General features: G+C 34.0%; 1 protein-coding gene across 3 annotated transcripts in view; it reads right to left on the bottom strand.

Moving 5' to 3' along the window:
* Window positions 1-23,458, bottom strand: part of LOC122411264 (organic cation transporter protein-like) — a 522,699-nt gene that overhangs the window by 460,315 nt on the left and 38,926 nt on the right. For all 3 annotated transcript variants that reach the window (XM_043419956.1, XM_043419955.1, XM_043419954.1), the window contains exons 4-7: window positions 18,513-18,667; window positions 18,110-18,420; window positions 17,468-17,780; window positions 17,183-17,364 (exon numbers count right to left, since the gene is read on the bottom strand). In XM_043419956.1, coding sequence (XP_043275891.1) covers window positions 17,183-17,364; window positions 17,468-17,780; window positions 18,110-18,420; window positions 18,513-18,667 — 961 coding nt within the window. The remainder of the gene's footprint in view (window positions 1-17,182; window positions 17,365-17,467; window positions 17,781-18,109; window positions 18,421-18,512; window positions 18,668-23,458) is intronic.

Genomic DNA, 23,458 nt, shown 5'->3' with positions numbered 1-23,458 from the left:
TAGTGTATCAATTATTGCGTGCTGGCTTTAGTGCAGCGATATACCTAAGTGTTTTGTGTTTAATTTATTGTGTGTCGTGACAGTGATTGTTTTGTCACGAGAGGTTATGTCTGTGGTTTTGTTTATCGTTTGTTTTTCGATCTCCTTGTTTCGTTCTCTTGGACAATTATTCCCTTTTATTCGCTTCCTTTTGTTTAGTCACTTATCGCTATTTCCTCGTTCTCAAGATTGATCCTTGTTTCCTTTCTTCCTCCCCTTGATTCTGACTTTTCTTTTAAGTTGGTTTCTGGGCTTGGTATCCAGCCTTAGATTTCTTATCCCCCTTAACCCCACGTTACTCCCAATAGCAATCTCTTTCCCCGTTGGTACTCCCGATTATTATTTCTTTCCCGATGGGTTGTTCCGTTGCCCCAATTTATTGTATCAATTGTTCTGAAATCCCCTGGCAGGTTTGTCCCGGAGGAGCTGCTGTTCGGAGGCTGGAGGCGAGGATCAATCTTGTCGAATGACAAATTTCTACAACTGTTCTGGTTTCTCTGCCGCGGAACGCTTGGTAAGTTTGTCTGAATGTCTATCGTCCCTCACATCACCCTATAGATTCTGCTGCTCTCGGGCCTCTCCAGTTCCGTCATTAACTTTGCAAAAAGTTATCTTACCAATTGGTCTTCCCGAATCGCGGTTAGCGTAGGGATCCTTTTGGTAGTCAATTTCACAAGGTTGTGACAAAAAAGGGTACGGCCTGTCGGAGACAGAAGAAGGAAGAGTTTCTTTTCCTTCTTCTACTTATTTGTTTCCCACTTTCTATTAGTTTCCGAGAATAAATTCCCTCTGTTACCCAATTAATGGACCCGGTACTCGAAATTTCTTTTAGTTTTTCTTTATTTTCTAAATTTTCTTTGATCATTACAGGTTTCCTGGGAGATGGCGCCACTGTTGCGGGAGGGGTGGTGGCGGGGGGTGTTTGGAACGGGTCTACCGTTACAACATATATATATGTACAAACCATGTGTCAGTTTTTGATCGTATGAACAGAGTTTCGACATTACGAAGTGCGTGCGGGATCAATAAAAAAATAATTTTCGTCATCTAACGAAGTGCATATTACTATTTATTTTGTTATTTGTGATATATTAAACCGGTATCAAAGCGGCCGCGTAAATGTAGGCTGTGATGTGTGTGTGAAAAAGAATATAAAAAATGCGCGATGCATATATGTCAACGAAACTTTTCAAGATTTCATTATTTCGTTCGATTGGAAATAAGTGTTAACTGAAATAATGCTTCAATTAAACCAGAGTACGAGAAATATTGTCCAGTGCGAATAAATTGTCAGTAGCGTGGTTATATATCATGTGTACATAGGTTATATATACGAATAAATAGAACAAAAATACACGCAACTGTTAGAATGATATTAGAAACTTTAATTGAATAAATGTTTTCTAATTTATTTCTTGTGTCGTCATTATTTTTAAACATCCCCATATTTTGCTTGATATTCAGTTTGGCTCTGCCCTCTCCGATCCTTGTTTTCACCCCATCAGTTTGCAGCGGATCGATACATATTATTAATTCGTTCCCTAATATGTGTTCTATGATTTTCTACTCCTTCATGATGATTGTGGTAACATGATTCGAGAGGTTTCTAACCATGATCTTGAATTGCACATTTTGTAAATCAGATTTTCAAAAAAAAATCTGGTCTTGGTATAGTGTGTAGTTATTCTTTTCCCATTAGGTCTGTCGAGTGATAAATTTGGAAACTTTTCCAGAAAGCCTTTGGATGCTTTTTTTGCTAATGATATGAAAAGTCATATCTTAGGAACGCGGTATGCAAACACAAATTTTGATAACAAAACTTATAGAATGACATGTATGTTGAGTATTTCCACTTTGCAAACTACAAATCAAGAGACTCGGTAGAGTCTCGGGACAAGTACATTGACAGCCCTGTCGTCTGCTGGCCCGAGGCTCTCGCCGAGACTATACTTTTTCTGAATAAAACGATTCGCGGTGGTGGGGGTAAAATTGGCATGTGATTTTCTTTAATTGCGAAGCCTATGAGTTATGTACGACTTTGAAAATTGAACTTTCAGCTAATTGAGAAATTCTCTATCGAATGAGCACAAAATCAGCATTATTGGTGGCGTAATTGCTGAGAAAAAACTTTGCACGGGCTCAAAATTATGCAAAAGTTACCAACACATTCAAAAATTTATGTGTCTGTATATCAAGAGACTCGGTAGAGTCTCGGGACAAGTACATTGACAGCCCTGTCGTCTGCTGGCCTGAGGCTCTCGCCGAGACTATATTTTCTCTGAATAAAACGATTCGCGGTGGTGGGGGTAAAATTGGCATGTGATTTTCTTTAATTGCAAAGCTCATGAGTTATGTACGGCTTTGAAAATTGAATTTTTAGCTAATTAAGAAGTTCTCTGTCGAATGAGTCCAAAATCAGCATGCTCGGTGTCGTAATTTCTGAGAAAAAACTTTGCACGAGCTTAAGATTATGCAAAAGTTACTAACACATTCAGGGTTTTACGTATCTGTATACGTGTACTCCAACCGCTACAAACATAGGCCTCTTGGCTCCCATGATCACCAATCCTTGGTGAGAGAAATTTTGTTTCAACTAATGAAGAGTGAGAGAATTTTTGGGCCAATGACATTCAAGAAGAAGAGCAAGGAAGTTTGGCGGAAAGCTAAAGAGCTCGAGAGCTCGAAAGTACTCGAAAGTCACCAGCTGAAGTTTCACGTCATGTTGACATTTGGGGTTATGCGTGCGGGAAAATAAAAATAATTTTCACGTCATCTAACGAAGTGCATATTGATATTTATTTTGTTAAAACTTGTGGAATTCTAAACCGGTATAAAAGCGGCCGCGTAAATGTAGACTGTGATCTGTGTGTGAAAGTAAAAAATATAAAAAAAAGCGCGATGCATATGTCAACGAAACTTTTCAAGATTTCATTATTTCGTTCGATTGGAAATAAGTGTCAACTGAGATAATCTTTCAATTAAACCAGAGTGAACGGAATATTGTGCAGTGTAAATATATCATCAGTTGCGTGATTATATATCATGTGTAATAATGTAGGTTATATATACGAGTGCCCTTTGATAGCTGTGTGGTAATAACGAACCGGCCGGGGTTTGATGTTATGAAGTGCGGAACAAATGTAACAAACGTTCGCATAGTTAAGGAATAATATAAATAAGGCAAATCAGTTTATCAAAAATAGGTCTGGAAGTTGTAAGGAAAAATGTTCGTCAACCTAAAACGTCAAATTTTCTTTTTGCGATATGAAATATTATGGTTGATAATTAATAAATCAAGAACACATGGAACTGTTAGTGTATAATGTGAAAAACTTCAATCGAATAAATGTTTTCTAATTTATTTCTTGTGTCAACATTATTTTTGAATATTCCCATATTTTGTTTCCTATTGAGTTTGGCTCTGCTCTTTCCGATCCTTGTTTTGACTCCATCGGTTTGCAGCGGATCGATACATATTATTAATTGGTTGCCTAATATGTGTCCTATGATTTTCTACTATTTCTTCATGCTGATTGTGGTAACGTGATTCAAGAGGTTTCCAATTATGATCATCAATCGCACATTTTGTACAACAGATTCTCAAAACAGTTTCTGGTCTTGATGTAAGTGTAGTTATTCTTTTTCCACCTGGTCTGTCGAGTAATAAATTTTGAAACTTGTTCCAAAAAGTCTTTGGATGCTTTTTTTGCTGATAATATGAAAAGTTGATTCTTGGCAATGCGGTAGGCAAACACAAATTTTGACAACAATACTTATGAAATGACGTGTATGTTGAGTATTCCTATTCTGCAAACTGCAAATGTGGAATTATTGGTGAAAACATTCATTACGATAAGTGTACAGTTGCTCAGTTTTCGATGCGATTAAGTATAATACCTGCCAACATCATGGAAACCTACAGAATTTCTGAATGTTATGTGCGCTATGTCATTTTAATGTAACATCATGACTTCTAACAACTTTTCACTCTAATACTATAGATTTGGATCATTGAAATACCACAAAAATCTGCAAACTATAAAATTTATATACTGTGCCATTCATTTTATTTTTTGACTCGCACCGTAACATAAATATGAAGTGAAAAATTCATTACAAAAGTCTTCAGTTGCTCATTTATGGATGGATTTGTAATTGCTGTCTTCCAAACTCATTGCGCAGATACATTGAATCGCAGCAGATACCTGTGAACTTGGAAATTTCTGTGGATAAGTATATGTGCTAAGTATCACCCCCTATCTTTGATTATGGTAATATGTAATGGAACTTTGTTCAGCAAGTTTTAAAGTATTTCTTTTCAAATAGTATTAAAGTTTGTATTACTGCGGTATGGAGCGATACCTTCAAACTTTGATATTTTTGTGTCGCAGCATGTGTGCCAATTATTTAACTTTTTTACTCCAACCGTAACATGTAATTTCAAAAATTCATCACAAAAGTTTTCAGCTTTACTAATTATCTTAATTTTCCTTTTTCTAAATTCTATGCTAAATTTCTGAATTTCCTAATTTATTTCTAAATTATCCTGAAATGAAATTGTTTTCCATTTCATCGGGGGCATGTTTTGGATGACACGAAAATGTCTAGATTCAGGATGCAAAAACGACATTTAAAAATGGCCAATTCTGTTGGATTCGTTGTGTCTTGAATTTGATCTATCTTTCCTCTTTTCCTTTCTTTTCTCTAACATTATAAGCCGGAAATCATATCTCAGCCCGCAACAAGCATTGCTACATGCTCTTGAGTTTCCAATGGACAAAACATATTAGAAGACAAGGAGAAAAATCACCAAAGTCCAAGAACAAACCTCTATCGAAATATTTCCATTACAATTTTGACGAAATTTAGGTCTTTTTTCGTGGAAACCAACGTTATAAGCCGAAAATCATATCACGACCTACAACCTGCTTTTCACCGTGCTCTTTGGTTCCTAATTGACAAAATATATTAGAGTACAAGGAAAAAAATCGCCAAAGTCCAAGGAGAGACCTGTGACGAAATATTTTCAGTACAATTTGGATGAAAAATAGGTCTTTTTTCGTAGAAACCAACGTTATAAGCCGAAAATTATATCTCGGCCTCCAACCCGCTTTCCATCGTGCTCTTTGGTTCCTAATTGACAAAACATATTAGGGTACAAGGGAAAAAATCGCCAAAGTCCAAGAACAAACCTGTGACGAAATATGTCCAGTTCAATTTTTATGAAAAATAGGTCTTTTTTCGTGGAAACCTACGCTATGAGCCGAAATTCATATCCCGGCCTCCAACCCGCTTGCGGCCGTGCTCTTGGGTTCCTAATTGACAAAACATATTAGAGTACAAGGGAAAAAATCGCCAAAGTCCGAGGACAGACCTGTGACGAAATATGTCCAGTACAATTTTGACGAAAAATAGGTCTTTTTTCGTAAAAACCAACGTTATAAGACGAAAATCATAAATAATTCATAGAAATTTAAACTAAAATCCTATAGTCAACTGAACATAAATAAGGAACTTTTCAGAAAAAGACGTGATATCAAACCATAAACTTCCCCTAGGAAAAAAAAGGTTGGGACAAGTACATTGATGGTCCCTCGTTTGCTGATAATTCCATCCTTAAAAAAAACTTTAAAAAAATTTTCTTTTTAAATTGTCAAAAAAATTATGTTATAAAAAAATACAGAACAATTCGAAAAAATTTTCACAAATCTTGAAAAAACATTATCTGTAAAAAAAACTAATCTGTATCTATTTTTTAAAGTGTCAAAAGAATCAAATAACAAGTAAAAAATAAAAAACCGAAAAATCGCGCTTGAAATCATTTTGGAAACTGATGCCTCATTCTTCTTATTTGATTCGAACAGCTAAATCAATTGAAAAAAATTCCATCTAATTTACGTGCAGCATTAAAATTTATGATATCAATCGGTGGACAAGTATTTTATTAGTAACTCCAAATTTTGACATTATTAAATTGTTCTAAGAAGCTTTTAAATCGAAAAAAATGACATGAAAGCTAGTCATTTGTTACTCTATGGTGGCAGAGACTTATAAGAAAATCGATTCTTCTCAGACTTTCAGGATCCTCTGGTATTATTCACAGAATTCGACGTCGATTGGATCGATACAAATTATGTTTAAATATGTGTTAAAAGTACTTGTCCGGCCCATCACTTTCCGTTTAAATTGTTTATACAAATAAAAATTAGTGCTTGTCTAGAACTGATGAGTCACAAGTATTCATACAGAGGGAATTGAGAGAATTATCTTCAAGTAATTGTTGCTTAATTGCACTAATTTAATAAAAAACGGAAACAAATTGTTTCGCAATATACAAGGGATATTATTGTGCATTGATAAATGAAAAAAATTGTACATAATACATATGTTTTAGCTTCCAAAATAACTCTCCAGTTTATATTCAATAACGGCAATTTTTACATCCCATTTATTCTTCCAGAGAACGAATTCCATTCGGAATAAGAACTAACTTATATTATTATTAAGAACATTAAATTAATAATGAATCGCACTTCAACAAATTTTTAACCAGATTATGCTGTACAATTTCGTTTTTTTATGATTGATTTTTTATTGAATGAATAGTGATGTGCCGGACAAGTACTTTTAACACATATTTAAACATAATTTGTATCGATCCAATCGACGTCGAATTCTGTGAATAATACCAGAGGATCCTGAAAGTCTGAGAAGAATCGATTTTCTTATAAGTCTCTGCCACCATAGAGTAACAAATGACTAGCTTTCATGTCATTTTTTTCGATTTAAAAGCTTCTTAGAACAATTTAATAATGTCAAAATTTGGAGTTACTAATAAAATACTTGTCCACCGATTGATATCATAAATTTTAATGCTGCACGTAAATTAGATGGAATTTTTTTCAATTGATTCAGCTGTTCGAATCAAATAAGAAGAATGAGGCATCGGTTTCCAAATAGATTTCAAGCATGATTTTTCGGTTTTTTATTTTTTACTTGTTATTTGATTCTTTTGACACTTTAAATAATAGATATAGATTAGTTATTTTTAAAGATAATGTTTTTTCAAGATTTGAAAAATTTTTTTCGAATTGTTCTGTATTTTTTTTGTAAAATAATTTTTTTTACAATTAAAAAAAAAAAATTTTTTCAAGTTTTTTTTATGGATGGTATGGAATTATTATAAAAAAAATTCATTCCGATAAGTCTACTGTTGCTCAGTTTTGGATGCGATCAAATATGATGCCTACCAACATCCCCAGAAACTTACAGAATTGCTGAATGCAATGTGCGCTATGTCATTTTAATGTAACATCATGACTTTTGATAACTTTTCATTATAATGCTGTAGATTCGGATCATTAAAATACTGCAAAAATCTGCAAACTATACAATTTAAATACTGTGCCATTCATTTTACATTTTGACTCTAACTGTAACATCTATATTATGAAGTAAAAAATTGATTATAAAAGTCTTCAGTTGCTCATTTATGGATAGATTTCAAAGTGCTGTCTTCGAAGCTCATTGCGCAGATACATTGAACCGCAGCAGATACCTGCGAACTCTGAAATTTCTGTGGATAAATATATATGCGACGGATCACCCCTTATCTTTGATTATGGTAATATGTAATGGAACTTGGTTCGGCAAGTTTTTAAGTGTTCCTTTTCAAATAGTATTGAAGTTTATATGACTGATATACAGCGAATACTTCCAAACTTTGATATTTCTGTGTTGCAGCATGTGTGCCAATCATTCAAATCATTTACTCCAACCGTATCATGTAATCTAGAAAATTCATCACAAAAGTCTGCCGCTTTCCTAAATACCCCAATTTTCCTTTTTCTACTCTATTCTGAGTTTTTGAATTTCTAAATTCATTTCTGAATTGTCCTGAAATGGTTTTCCTCCAAAACCAATGCAGGTACTTTAAACGTCTTTGAATTCTGTTGCTCCGTTGAATTAAGTTCGCTTAGTTTTTTTGCTGCTTTGAGTTCTGGCATAATAAATGTTAGAAGTTTTCGGGTACTTTTTTTCAGCAACTATCAAACTGTGGATAATTAGACCTCAGCGGCCACTTACAAACTTTGGAAATATATTTCATTGAGGGCACGTTTTGGATGAAATGAAATCTCTAGATGAGAATGCAAAAGCGACATTTAAAGTGGGCAAATCTGTTGGATTTTTCGTGTCTTGAATTTGATCTATCTTTCATTTGAATTTTGAAGAAAAGGGATAAATAAAATCTGTTCTATGAAGGAAATTTTTACATCAGTTCTTTCTTGGTATGAAGACTTGGAAAAAGTCGCCAAAGGCCAAGGACAGACAGGTGACGAAATATTTTCAGTACAATTCTGACGAAAAATAGATCTTTTGTCGCGGAAACCAACGTTATAAGCCGAAAATCATATTACAGCCCACGAGACGCATTTTTTCACTCTCTTGGGTTCCTATTACACAAAACATATTAGAAGATAAGGGGGAAAATCACCAACGTGGAAGAAGAAACCAGTGCCAAAATATTTCCAGTACAATTTTGACGAAAAATAGGTCCTTTTTCGTGGAAACCAACGTTATAAGCCGAAAATCATATCTCGGCCCCCAACCCGTTTTCTACTATTCTCTTGGGTTCCCAATAAGCATAGCAAATTAGAGTAGAAGAAAAAAAATAGCCCAACTCCATGGACAGACCTGTGACGGAATATTTTCTGTACAATGTTGACGAGAAATTTGTTGTTTTTCGTGGAAACCAACATTATAGGCCGAAAATCATATCTCGGCCCGCAACACACTTTTCCCCATGCTCTTGGGTTCCAAATAGACGAAACATATTAGAAGACAAGGAGAAAAATCACCAAAGTCCAAGACCAAACCAGTGCCGAAATATTTTCAGTACAATTTTGAAGAAAAATTGGTCTTTTACGTGGAAACAAACATTATAAACCGAAATTCATTTCGCGGGCCTCATCTCGGATTCCTCCATGCTGTTGATTTCCTAATAGGCATAACATATTAGAGTATAAGGAAAAAATCGCCAAAGTTCAAGAGCAGACTTGTGACGAAATATTTTCACTACAATTTTTACGAAAAATTGGTCTTTTATGGTGGAAACCAACTTTATAATCCGAACATCATACCTAGGAAAAATAAGATTGGGTACAGTGCATTAATGGTCCCTTATTTGCTGATAATTTCATGAAAAAGATTATCCCATAAAAAATGTTCGTATGAGAATGGAATCTATAAAAATGTACTAAGCAAATAATTCATAGAAATTTATACTAAAATCCTATAACCGTCATAACATAAATGAGGAACTTTTGAGAAAAAAGGCGTGATATCAAACCATAAACTTCCCCTAGAGAAAAAAAGGTTGGGACAAGTACATTGATGGTCTCTTGTTTCTGGATGACATAGAAAAAAGATTTAGAACCAGGAAAAAAATTCTATAAGAATAATAAACGAAAAATTGAAAAGTTCAAAAAAATTCAACAAAAATAAAAAACAATCGAAAAAATTCTGTAAAGAAAAATAAAAAAGTTTCAAAAAAATTCATAAATATTGAAGACATTGAAAAATGTACTATCCAAGTTACATGTAGTATAAAAATGTATGATATCAATTGGAGGCCAAGTTTTTATTGATAATTTGGAATATTTATCCAACAAATTGGAAACTTTAATGAAATTCATGATAATTATTTTCACGAAAAAAGTTAATGAAAAAAAAGTCATAACGGAAGTTACGTGCAGTACTAAAATGTATTATATCAATTCGAGGTCAAGTATTTATCAGTTATTCGAAATATAATCTCCGGCGACAAATGAGCGTTGAGAATCCTTGTCGGGCTCACAACGTTTTATCAAAATTACTAAAAGATTAATGGAAATAAAATCATTAAAAATTCACATGAAAGTCATTCGTTACTTCAACAAGGTACACACTTTAAAGAATCGATTCCCCTCCGACTTTCAGGATCCCCTGGTATTATTCACAACATTCAATTTCGATTCGATCGGTACAAATTATGTTCAAATACGTCTTAAACGTACTTGTCCGGCCCATCACTTTTTATTCAAATTGCTCATTCGAAAACAAATCAGGGCTGTTCTATAATGACAAATATAATAAAATGGATAAAAATAAAAATAATATCTCCAAGTAATTTGAACTTGATTGTTCGCAAGTTCGTATAGCAATATCCACTTCTCATTTTCTTCAGTGAACACATACCATTCGGTTAGAACCAATGAAAATGAGAAATAATCAGGCCCATTACTAGAAATTTTCGAACCTACTCAGCCATGCAATGTTTTTTTTTCTATAGTCACGTACACATTTTGATAAATATCACTAGTCGAGTACGACACGTGGATTCCTGGAATTTGTAGAAAAATGATTTTGTTGTGAATTATGACTCCATATAATATAAATAGATTATTCAACTTCATCTTTCATTTTCGTTTCATTTTGACAAGAGCGATTCGAAGGAAAATTATTTTCTCGGGAATTACTGTTCCTTAATATTAACACATGCATTAACTTCGTTTTTGATTTGTTTTCGAATGAGCAATTTGAATAAAAAGTGTTGGGCCGGACAAGTACGTTTAAGACGTATTTGAACATAATTTGTACCGATCCAATCGAAGTTGAATGTTGTGAATAATACCAGGGGATCCTGAAAGTCGGAGGGGAATCGATTCTTTGAAGTGTGTACCTTGTTGAAGTAACGAATGACTTTCATGTGAATTTTTAATGATTTTATTTCCATTAATTTTTTAGTAATTTTGATAAAACGTTGTGAGCCCGACAAGGATTCTCAACGCTCATTTGTCGCCGGAGATTATACCTAGGGAAAAAAAAGGTTGGGACAAGTACATTGATGGTCCCTCGTTTGCTGATAATTCCACCCATAAAAAAAACTTTAAAAAAAATTTTTTTTTAATTGTAAAAAACATTATTTCATAAAAAAAAAATACAGAACAATTCGAAAAAAATTTTACAAATCTTGAAAAAACGTTATATTAAAAAAGAACTAATCTGCATCTATTTTTTAAAGTGTCAAAAGAATCAAATAACAAGTAAAAAATAATAAACCGAAAAATCGCCCTTGAAATCATTTTGGAAACCGATGCCTCATTCTTCTTATTTGATTCGAACAGCTAAATCAACTGAAAAAAACTGCATCTAATTTACGTGCGGCATTAAAATTTATTATATTAATTCGAGGCCAAGTATTTTCTAATGAATTGAAAAAAGTTACCATTTGAATTACGTGCAGCATTAAAATTTATGATATCAATCGATGGACAAGTATTTTATTAGTAACTCCAAATTTTGACATTATTAAATTCTTCTAAGAAGCTTTTAAATCCAAAAAAATCACATGAAAGCTAGTCATATCTTACTCTATGGTGGCAGAGACTTATAAGAAAATCGACTCTTCTCAGACTTTCAGGATCCTCTGGTATTATTCACAAATTTCGACGTCGATTGGATCGATACAAATTATGTTTAAATATGTGTTAAAAGTACTTGTCCGGCCCATCACTTTCCGTTTAAATTGTTTATCCAAATAAAAGTCAGGGCTTGTCTAGAACTGATGGATCACAAGTAATGCAGAGGGAATTGAGAGAATTATCTTCAAGTAATTTTTACTTAATTGCACTAATTTAATAAAAAACGGAAACAAATTATTCCGCAATATAGAAGGGATATTATTGTGCATCGATAAATGAAAAAAATTGTACATAATGTATGTGTTCAAGCTTTCAAAATAAACATAATTTGTATCGATCCAATCGAAGTTGAATGTTGTGAATAATACCAGGGGATCCTGAAAGTCGGAGGGGAATCGATTCTTTAAAGTGTGTACCTTGTTGAAGTAACGAATGACTTTCATGTGAATTTTTAATGATTTTATTTCCATTAATTTTTTAGTAATTTTGATAAAACGTTGTGAGCCCGACAAGGATTCTCAACGCTTATTTGTCGCCGGAGATTATACCTAGGGAAAAAAAAGGTTGGGACAAGTACATTGATGGTCCCTCGTTTGCTGATAATTCCACCCATAAAAAAAACTTTAAAAAAATTTTTTTTTTAATTGTAAAAAACATTATTTCATAAAAAAAAATACAGAACAATTCGAAAAAAATTTTACAAATCTTGAAAAAACGTTATATTAAAAAAGAACTAATCTGCATCTATTTTTTAAAGTGTCAAAAGAATCAAATAACAAGTAAAAAATAATAAACCGAAAAATCGCCCTTGAAATCATTTTGGAAACCGATGCCTCATTCTTCTTATTTGATTCGAACAGCTAAATCAACTGAAAAAAACTGCATCTAATTTACGTGCGGCATTAAAATTTATTATATTAATTCGAGGCCAAGTATTTTCTAATGAATTGAAAAAAGTTACCATTTGAATTACGTGCAGCATTAAAATTTATGATATCAATCGATGGACAAGTATTTTATTAGTAACTCCAAATTTTGACATTATTAAATTCTTCTAAGAAGCTTTTAAATCCAAAAAAATCACATGAAAGCTAGTCATTTCTTACTCTATGGTGGCAGAGACTTATAAGAAAATCGACTCTTCTCAGACTTTCAGGATCCTCTGGTATTATTCACAAATTTCGACGTCGATTGGATCGATACAAATTATGTTTAAATATGTGTTAAAAGTACTTGTCCGGCCCATTACTTTCCGTTTAAATTGTTTATCCAAATAAAAGTCAGGGCTTGTCTAGAACTGATGGATCACAAGTATTCATGCAGAGGGAATTAAGAGAATTATCTTCAAGTAATTTTTACTTAATTGCACTAATTTAATAAAAAACGGAAACAAATTATTCCGCAATATAGAAGGGATATTATTGTGCATCGATAAATGAAAAAAATTGTACATAATGTATGTGTTCAAGCTTTCAAAATAAACATAATTTGTATCGATACAATCGACGTCGAATTTTGTGAATAATACCAGAGGATCCTGAAAGTCTGAGAAGAGTCGATTTTCTTATAAGTCTCTGCCACCATAGAGTAAGAAATGACTAGCTTTCATGTGATTTTTTTGGATTTAAAAGCTTCTTAGAAGAATTTAATAATGTCAAAATTTGGAGTTACTAATAAAATACTTGTCCATCGATTGATATCATAAATTTTAATGCTGCACGTAATTCAAATGGTAACTTTTTTCAATTCATTAGAAAATACTTGGCCTCGAATTAATATAATAAATTTTAATGCCGCACGTAAATTAGATGCAGTTTTTTTCAGTTGATTTAGCTGTTCGAATCAAATAAGAAGAATGAGGCATCGGTTTCCAAAATGATTTCAAGGGCGATTTTTCGGTTTATTATTTTTTACTTGTTATTTGATTCTTTTGACACTTTAAAAAATAGATGCAGATTAGTTTTTTTTTAATATAACGTTTTTTCAAGATTTGTAAAATTTTTTTCGAATTGTTCTGTATTTTTTTTTATGAAATAATTTTTTTTAGAATTAAAAAAAAATTTTTTTTAAAGTTTTTTTTATGGGTGGATCTATCAGCAAACGAGGGACCATCAATGTACTTGTCACAACCTTTTTTTTCCCTAGGTATAATCTCCGGCGACAAATGAGCGTTGAGAATCCTTGTCGGGCTCACAACGTTTTATCAAAATTACTAAAAAATTAATGGAAATAAAATCATTAAAAATTCACATGAAAGTCATTCGTTACTTCAACAAGGTACACATTTTAAAGAATCGATTCCCCTCCGACTTTCAGGATCCCCTGGTATTATTCACAACATTCAACTTCGATTGGATCGGTACAAATTATGTTCAAACACGTCTTAAACGTACTTGTCCGGCCCAACACTTTTTATTCAAATTGCTCATTCGAAAACAAATCAAAAACGAAGTTAATGCATGTGTTAATATTAAGGAACAGTAATTCCCGAGAAAATAATTTTCCTTCGAATCGCTCTTGTCAAAATGAAACGAAAATGAAAGATGAAGTTGAATAATCTATTTATATTATATGGAGTCATAATTCACAACAAAATCATTTTTCTTCAAATTCCAGGAATCCACGTGTCGTACTCGACTAGTGATATTTATCAAAATGTGTACGTGACTATAGTAAAAAAAACATTGCATGGCTGAGTAGGTTTGAAAATTTCTAGTAATGCGCCTAATTATTTCTCATTTTCATTGGTTCTTACCGAATGGTATGTGTTCACTGAAGAAAATGAGAAGTGGTTATTGCTATACGAACTTGCGAACAATCAAGTTCAAATTACTTGGAGATATTATTTTTATTTCTATCCATTTTATTATATTTGTCATTATAGAACAGCCCTGATTTGTTTTCGAATGAGCAATTTGAATAAAAAGTGATGGGCCGGACAAGTACGTTTAAGACGTATTTGAACATAATTTGTACCGATCGAATCGAAATTGAATGTTGTGAATAATACCAGGGGATCCTGAAAGTCGGAGGGGAATCGATTCTTTAAAGTGTGTACCTTGTTGAAGTAACGAATGACTTTCATGTGAATTTTTAATGATTTTATTTCCATTAATCTTTTAGTAATTTTGATAAAACGTTGTGAGCCCGACAAGGATTCTCAACGCTCATTTGTCGCCGGAGATTATATTTCGAATAACTGATAAATACTTGACCTCGAATTGATATAATACATTTTAGTACTGCACGTAACTTCCGTTATGACTTTTTTTTCATTAACTTTTTTCTTGAAAATAATTATCATGAATTTCAATTAAAGTTTCCGATTTGTTCGATAAATATTCCAAATTATCAATAAAAACTTGGCCTCCAATTGATATCATACATTTTTATACTGCATGTAACTTGGATAGTACATTTTTCAATTTGTTCAATATTTATGATTTTTTTTGAAAATTTTTTATTTTTCTTTACAGAATTTTTTTCGATTGTTTTTTATTTTTGTTGAATTTTTTTGAACTTTTCAATTTTCGTTTATTATTTCTATAGAATTTTTTTCCTGGTTCTGAATCTTTTTTCTATGTCATCCAGAAACAAAGACCATCAATGTACTTCTCCCAACCTTCTTTTCCCTAGGGGTAATGATGTACGTTAATAAAAAGTCATCATAGAGATTAAAAACATGATTAAATATAATTATTTTGGCAACATTTTTTATCCCAACCTTTTTTCATAAGCATTATTGTAATGACATTCAGTTATGATAGTCATAAAAGAATTGAAAATTCAAATATTAATTATTATTTCTACAAAAAAAATTGAATAGTCGAAATAATCATTATCCAATAAATATAATGCTTATAATTATTATCATTCATAATTTTAAAGATTCAAATTTGGACTTCCGAATGTTGTGAGACGGGAGAATAAGGTTGTGTTGCACAACAGAAAACTCAGACGGCGTTGCCAGTTTGGTACAGCTGACTGCTCGGAATTATTCTCCTCGTGCGATCTTTACGAACTTTACCTATTTTCAGAATTAATTTTGATATAACGACGTGGTGAAAAAATATTACAAAATTCTAATGGATTCAAAATTTTTCGAATAAAGTGATGCTAATTTTTCAAGCATTTCTGTCGATGCGTTTTCCAATGACATATGCAAACGTGAATTTTGTCAGGTATTTTGCGGATTTTCCCATAAGCCCTGTGTTAATTTTCGGATTTTCAGATTCGATTTATTCTGAAACGACGTGGTCGATCGCATTAAAATTTTGCAAGAAATTAAGAAATATTATAAACAAGACCCGAGCAAAATTTTAACAAAATCTGTCGAAAAGGGTGTTTTGCATACAACGTCCTTAACAATTACTTATTTTTCACCAAGCTTTTTATATGAAAGATCATTTAATCATTTCAATACATCTTCACTTTCCGAAAAACTGATTACGCATGTATGAGAATATTGAAAAAAAATTCCATTATAATAATAATTGTTATAACTGTTATTAATGATATTACTGTCAGTAATATAACAATAAAAATAAACTAATTTGACAATCTCTATGGATGATTTATTGATTCCATTTTAATCAAAACTATACCAAAATTCAATTATTTATATCAATCAATGTGATTAATATCATATTACGTTTTCCAACAATTATAAAAATAATATTTATTAAAACAAAAATAATTTTTTCGAGTGTTTTTGTGATTTAAGAGACAAAAGTAGCAATTTTATCGTTTTTTAGAAAATTATTTTCCTAAATGTTGAATATCTCTTAAACTATAAATTGTATTGCTTACATTTAGGAACCTTTTTTGTAGAAAATTAAATTTCCTAAAATTCATTATCCACATTTTTTCTGTAGCTCTCGTTGTTAACGAGATAATGGCTAATATCATGATAATGTCATAAAAAAATCAGGTTTAGCGACCCGCAATAGCTCACCAGTGTGATTACGGTTTTGCTGCTATGAGGACTTTTGAAAAGCGTTCAATTCTGAAGAAAACCTATTTGTGGGTGCGATGATACCATCAAATGCCGTAGAATTATAAAAATTGAAGAAAAAAAATCGAATATTACGTGTATTTTTAATGGGAAATCTTTAAAATTGAAAAAAAGTACTTAGAATTTAAATTAAGAGCTCCGTTTGGACAGGATTTTTTTCCAGAGTAAAGAATGATATTTTGCTACGGGAGTGGGAAAAAATTATTCGCTCAAAACGAAGTACCCTAGTATATATGGAAAATACTATCTTCCACAGGCGTTATTATCATTTTAATTATAAAAAAAAAAAAAATAAAAAATATTTCAACTTAGAATATTCTATGAAATACTTCTATTATTCTATTATTCATTAATTATTAAAAAAAAACTTTTGAAAATTTTCGAAAACAATTGGAAACTTTATCGTTCCGGTAAAGGGCAGGGTGTCAATATGTCACCGGTAAATAGTTTCTGGCAGCAACTCGTCATGACATAAATGTACCTACTTGTCTCAGAGTCACTGCCGCGACTCTAGATTGTTTTTATTATTGAGCGCTTTGTTTGCATGATTGAATTGCTATTTTAGTCTCATCGATTGCTTTATATAGTAATCTATTTTGATCTAATTTGAGTTTCTATTGCTGTAACATATGTATTCATAAAGTCATTAGGTTTATTGATTGCTTACTAATGACACGACGAAAGGAGATATCATCGACCCTATTCTGGCACACATACTACTTGTGCCGACGCCAATATTTCTCACCACTGTTGGAAACAACTCGCCAGAAAATAAATAAGCCGTTGTGAAAGACACGGACATTCCAACGATGCCAAAACACGCGAGAATTAATTTGAGCCATGCAGTTGCTGTGAACATAATAATAGAGAACATATGATACAAAAAATTTTTTTTTACTATTGAAATTGTTATATCGTGATTTTTTTTGTCATTATATTTGCTTCAACATACTTTCGGGCACAACGAGGAGCAGAAGCGCGGCAATCCCAGCGATGCTGTTACTCGATACGAGAGTGACTTTCCTGCCCAAAGAATTCATAGTCCACCATGCTAAAAAGTTACCCGGTATCTGTATCATACCAGAGACGGCGAAGTTCAGGAATATATCTCCTTTAACTTGACCTATATATTGGGTCATTCCAAATAACCCCATACCGCACACTATCCAATTGAAAAATATGCACAATGATTTCCTTCTCATGTTCGGTGTTCTGAATAGATCAAAAAGTGATGCTTCATGATCCAGAGCGGTGCGTCTTGAATTCTGCAAGAAGAAAATTTTTTTTCGTTATAAATTTTAAGAAAACCCGATTAACATTGCAGATTTGGTGAATTTTATTAATATATCAAAGGAAATAGTAAATGAAAATACTCGAGAGACATTATGTTTGTGTAAGATTGTAGTAAGGCTCAAGCTAGGCTTATTTTAAAATGGATCACCATTCATATAGCTCTTAATGATTATTATGATTCGCTAACTTTTCGAATTTATTTTTTCCACCCCCCCCCCCCCAAAATTTGAGGGTTAATTAATACAGTGTATCGACGATTGTCCTATTTTATTCATAACTAATTTTATACAAGAACTTGTACCTGATAAAGATAATGCTTTCTGACCATAGTTGGTATGTCTTGACCCTCGATTTTATTCCATTTAGCTGCTTTCTCGAGTATATGACATGCTCTTTTTTGTTTACCAACTACGAGTAACCATCTTGGTGATTCCGGCACGATCCACCAGTAGCTCAGAAGGATAATTGATGGTAAAGTGATTGCTAACTGGAGATGCTGCCAATGCCGAAACCAATAAGCCAATCCAGCCAAAGACATGTGTCCCAAACAGTAAGGAATTTGATAAAGGACTGTAATTGCTGCTCGCCATTGAGGTCCAACTATTTCCATACCTGAATTTTGATGGACCATTGGGAAATTATTATTTTTTGCACCATGACTATTCCATTATTAATAAAATCATTCATCATATCATATATCTTACAAATCACATAGCTTGTGACCATAGTACCCCCTGTAGCGACTGCGCCGAGTAATTTGAAGCTAAGTAAAGCGATATACCACGGGACAGTTGCACAACCAATACCAGATAACAATTGGAAAACCACCGAAACCAATAACGGTATTTTTCTTCCATACCTACAACATATGAAGTGACTCCGTAAGTATGCCACGTGTATGAGTCTGTTTTAGCAAATTCACGAATGAAAGCGATTATCATGCACGTCATCCTTAAAAAAAAATCTACGGCCACAAAACCTCGATATGTAAAAAGTCATGTAAAGAGTCGAAATAAATACATCTATGAAAGAGAGTTCGCTTGCGGAGACTCTTTAAAGGAATCATCGCGTTTCCAACTGTTTTCAAAAACTTCTCAACTGTGTTTTCGAAACCAAATATTGAAAGCAAAGTCAGCATAGTAAAAGAAAAAATCTTTTAGTGGGATGTACGACCGGGATTACGATCTAAACGACTACAAAAACGACCGATTTCGGTCGTTTCGACCGAAATCCTGGTCGTATAATCCGCTAGGGTCCCGAGAGCTCTATGCCGTACTCTGAGAAAAACAAATTTGCCAATTTTATGACGTCATAGCATTTTTCAACTGCTTTAATGGATTAACCGATGCAACGGAACGTCCTCGAGTTTAACCCCATTAAGGGAATTTTACCTTTTTTCGAAGTTTGAAAAATTGTATAAAAGGTTCATGATGAGCCCTTAAAGAAATTTTTCATAATAATAACCAAAAAACTATAACTAGTTTCAACTTAGCGTATTGGCGTAATTTTATGTTGACTTTTTGTTCACTCACGGTAATGAGAGAAATTTGGGCCGTCCAGTAAAAATTCTCATATTCAAAAAAAAATTTGCAATGTTAGTCCAGTCATTTGGGGCTCAAAAAAGAGTTGACCTGGAAAATTCTCAGAGAGTTTTAAAAATTGGAGACTTCATAGATTTTGACCTCCTCTTTTCAAATTTTCACTTTGCCACCTCAGATCTTTGCCGCTTGCGCCGCCATTGAAAAATAAAAATAGCGTCTAGAATCAGTTTTTCGCCAATATCTCATTTCCGACTCATTTTACGGTAAAAATAGTTAGCAACTCCCGATTGCCCGCAGGGCAAAAAAGACGGGATTTATACGTTTCACTGCGATCAGCTGATCAGGGATATTTTCACTATCGCCAGTTTTCTCTGAAACGGTAATAAATGTCTTAACCAACTTTGTGCCTGTCCTTCTGTGAGTAGCAGAGAGTGTTCTAAAGCAAATTTAATCAGAATCTATTGAATATTTTCCTTTTGAATTGATATTTACGCTATACTTAGTTTAAACATATCGCATCATAATTCGATTATCGACTACTTCACGCTGTTCTGGATTGCCTTTCATTCAGCTCTCAGCTATTAGCGATCCGCACTACCGATGACGGCGCTCGTGTCCCACGGAAATATGACGCTATTGGAGTGCAATTTTGACAGTTATGAATGATTTATTAGTTTTTTTAACTCCCGACTGCTCGCAGGGCCAAAAAGACGGAAGTTATGCGTTTCACTGCGATCAGTGAGTGGGGGGATATTCCTTTGTCGCCAGTTTTCTCGAAAACGGTGATAGTTGTCGTGACCAATTTTTGACATAATGTTCTATATATTCCGGACAGTGTTCTTATTTGTAGTATGTGAAGATTTATCGCGAACTTTTTTTTTTATTTTAATTTAAAAAATTTATCATCACACATCGTTTGAACATATCGCAATATGACCATATTTCGATCATCGACTACTTTACACCATTGTATGTTCCGAGCTTTTTCAAGGGTAGGATCGTCCCAACTCGACAGTGGCGGCTAAGTGGCCAAGTGTGTAAACTCTACACTATATCAGGAGACTCGATAGAGTCTCGGGACAAGTACATTGACAGCCCTGTCGTCTGCTCGCCCGAGGCTCTCGCCGAGTATACTTTCTCTGAATAAAACGATTCGCCGTGGTGGGGGTAAAATTAGCAAGTGATTTTTTTGAATGACGAAACTTCTGAATCATCTGAGGCTTTGAAAATTGAACTGGAGATTAATTAATAAATTCTCTTTCGATTCCACCCGAAATCAGTATGATCGGTGGCGTAATTGCTGAGAAAAAACTTTGCACGGGCTCAAGATTATGCAAAAGTTACCAACACATTCAAGAATTTATGTGTCTGTATTTACAACACCATCAAAGGCACTTTGATGCTCTCGAGTTTCTGATTGGTTAGATCTGACGACATCTATTTACAGATGTTATGATTGGTTGTTGAAATTGGTTGTTGATGCGATTGGAAATGTGATGACAACTTCAGAACGTAGCACGGCAGCACAGCAGACATTTAAAAAAGACGTAGCACAGTAAGGCCTGCTACACACGGTCAATAATATTGCGCAATTTAGGTGATTGCACAATATTATTGAACGTGCAGATGTAGTACTGAAACATTGCGCAATCATTGAACTATCTTAAAGTTTGAGCTATCTTAAATTTATGGCGCACTACATACCATACAAACTTATTGTGCAATATTACTGTGCAATATTATTGACCGTGTGTAGCGGGCCTAACAGCAGACATAATTTCGATCGAAAAGCGAGTGTCAGTGTACAACTAGCTGTGATTGTAAAAAAAAGTACAGTTAAAAACTGAGTGAATAAAAAAAAAAACAGACGTTTCTCAGAAATTACAGTTGTTTTGTGCAGTTATCGTATTATATACGAAGATAGCACATTTGCGAGTTTTCACGTCATGTTGACGTTTGAGGTTGTGATCCCCAGAGTGCTGTTGCGTGCGGAGTGTAAAAAAATGAAAATGGTTATTGTAAAGTGGAAGGAATCGATATTATTAAAGTCGTGACTAATTAGTGTTGAATAATAATAATAATGAGAAAAAAACGCTAGTTCCTTATAACCTCTCAAACGTTCTTTCCAAACGGAAATTTTATGTTGTGTAATTACCGAAAAAATATGTGTAGTTGTATGTAAATGAATTCAAATAAATTTTTTTTAAATTTGTTCAAGTAAAAGTGTCTAATCCAATGTATTGTTTTCATATTTTTTTTATTTAGTTTGGCTGTGTTCACCGGGCCCCTTTTCCCACCTCCTTAGCTTGCAGTGTATCATCATACCAATTTCTAGAGATATTCGTATTTCTATTTCTTTATATTGATTCCAACAACATAATATGAAATATTTATAACAAAAAAGCCTCATGATTGCTTGTTTATACACCAGAGTTTTGAAAAATCTTTGGGTACCATGTAAATACTGTAACGTAGATTTTTCCCGCGAGGGTACGATTCGTCCCTTCTCGGCTCACCCATCTCGTCTGCTCACACGACTCTCCGGCTACGAGAGTGAATTGGGTGCCAGGTACGGAGTACCGCCGATTACTCGACTTTATTTTATTCACTCTCTACGATGGTAACGCCAAAAAGATCATAATACTCAGTGCGCGAGAGACACGAGTGACCGAGGACGGTCCGGCTACTCAGCTCAAACTGAGATACAGAAGGTAGAGGGGGGGGGGGGGGGGATCCTTGGGGAAAAGTAGCAACCAGAAACACAAAATAACATAATCGAAACAAGATAGAAATTTGGGCAAAATATTCACAATTTATTCAACACCTTGACGACGCGTAAAGTTATAAGAAAGACATTAATATTGAACGCCGTGAACAATCGAGAACAAAATAATAAAATACGAGATTCGGTAAATTTTAATGAACGGACATAATTTCAAGCGATATAATACAATTGGCCGGTAGAATCTGGACAATGAAAATGATAGAACTGATCTGTCGCTTCGCATATTCGCACGCCTCACATTCGTTATTCGACACCCCCGAATTGAGTGTCTCAGGTAAACGCAGGTAACAAGTAACTAGCCACGAAGGCCATAGGTAAAGCGCAGGTAAAGTTCATCAGCCGCGAGGGCTGGAGGTACGATTAATCAGCCACGAGGGCCGTAGGTAAAAGGTAACCGGTAACAAGTACTGTAGGTAATGCGCAGGTAATGTTCATCAGCCGCGAGGGCTGGAGGTACGATTAATCAGTCGCGAGGACTGTAGGTAAGATTAATCAGTTGCGAGGACTGTAGGTAAAGTTAATCAGTCGCGAGGACTGTAGGTAAAGTTAACCAGTCGCGAGGACTGTAGGTAAAGCGCAGGTACGAGGTAATCGGCGGCAAGGGCCGCAGGTAAAGTACTAGTGCGAGAAAATGCGAGCGACAAGGTACTCAAAGAATGATAAATAATTTAAGCAACAGTTAACGTAATAAAAGAATAAGGTAACGGAAAACGGTAATACGCTGCACGACTGTTAAGCTACGAGAGGATAATAATACGCGATACAAAAGAAAGGAACAAAATATAACAATAAACGAAGACGCTACTAACCGCTGTATAGCCCGTAGTGCGACAACAAGTACGAGAGAGAAAGCACGAAAACATCGCGCGACCGGGCGCGCTCGCTAGAGCCCTCGGCACGTGCCAGGAGAGAGAGACAGAGGTACTCGAAAGATATTGCGCATTATATTCAGCGCTTTTACACAACGAAAACTCAAAGGATATAATTCTAATAACGACAATTTCACGGAATTTAATGCATGAAATGATTGAACCAACTTAAAGGAATCGATTTGTCTAGCTGAGCGTTACATCCTCAAAATTCGAGACCCGGGAAGTATCGGCCGGACTCTCGCACGATACTTCGACTCGTAAGTCTCCCGAAAACGCCAAATAGAGCTACTAAAATCCGGAACTATATTCCGAAAAATAACACACGAAAAAGCTCAACAAGACAAACGATTCGGGGAGATAAAGAACGGACTTACCGAGGGATCCAACTCGCCGCACAAAGGATAGGCTCGATGGTCGTGGCTGGAACCTGGACTCGTCAGTACGGTGCTCGG

This window comes from Venturia canescens, chromosome 5 (assembly GCF_019457755.1).
Source record: "Venturia canescens isolate UGA chromosome 5, ASM1945775v1, whole genome shotgun sequence".
In the NCBI taxonomy this organism is placed as follows: domain Eukaryota; kingdom Metazoa; phylum Arthropoda; class Insecta; order Hymenoptera; family Ichneumonidae; genus Venturia; species Venturia canescens.
Note: the sequence above shows the minus strand (reverse complement) of the source record. Positions and strands in the feature narration are given on the sequence as shown.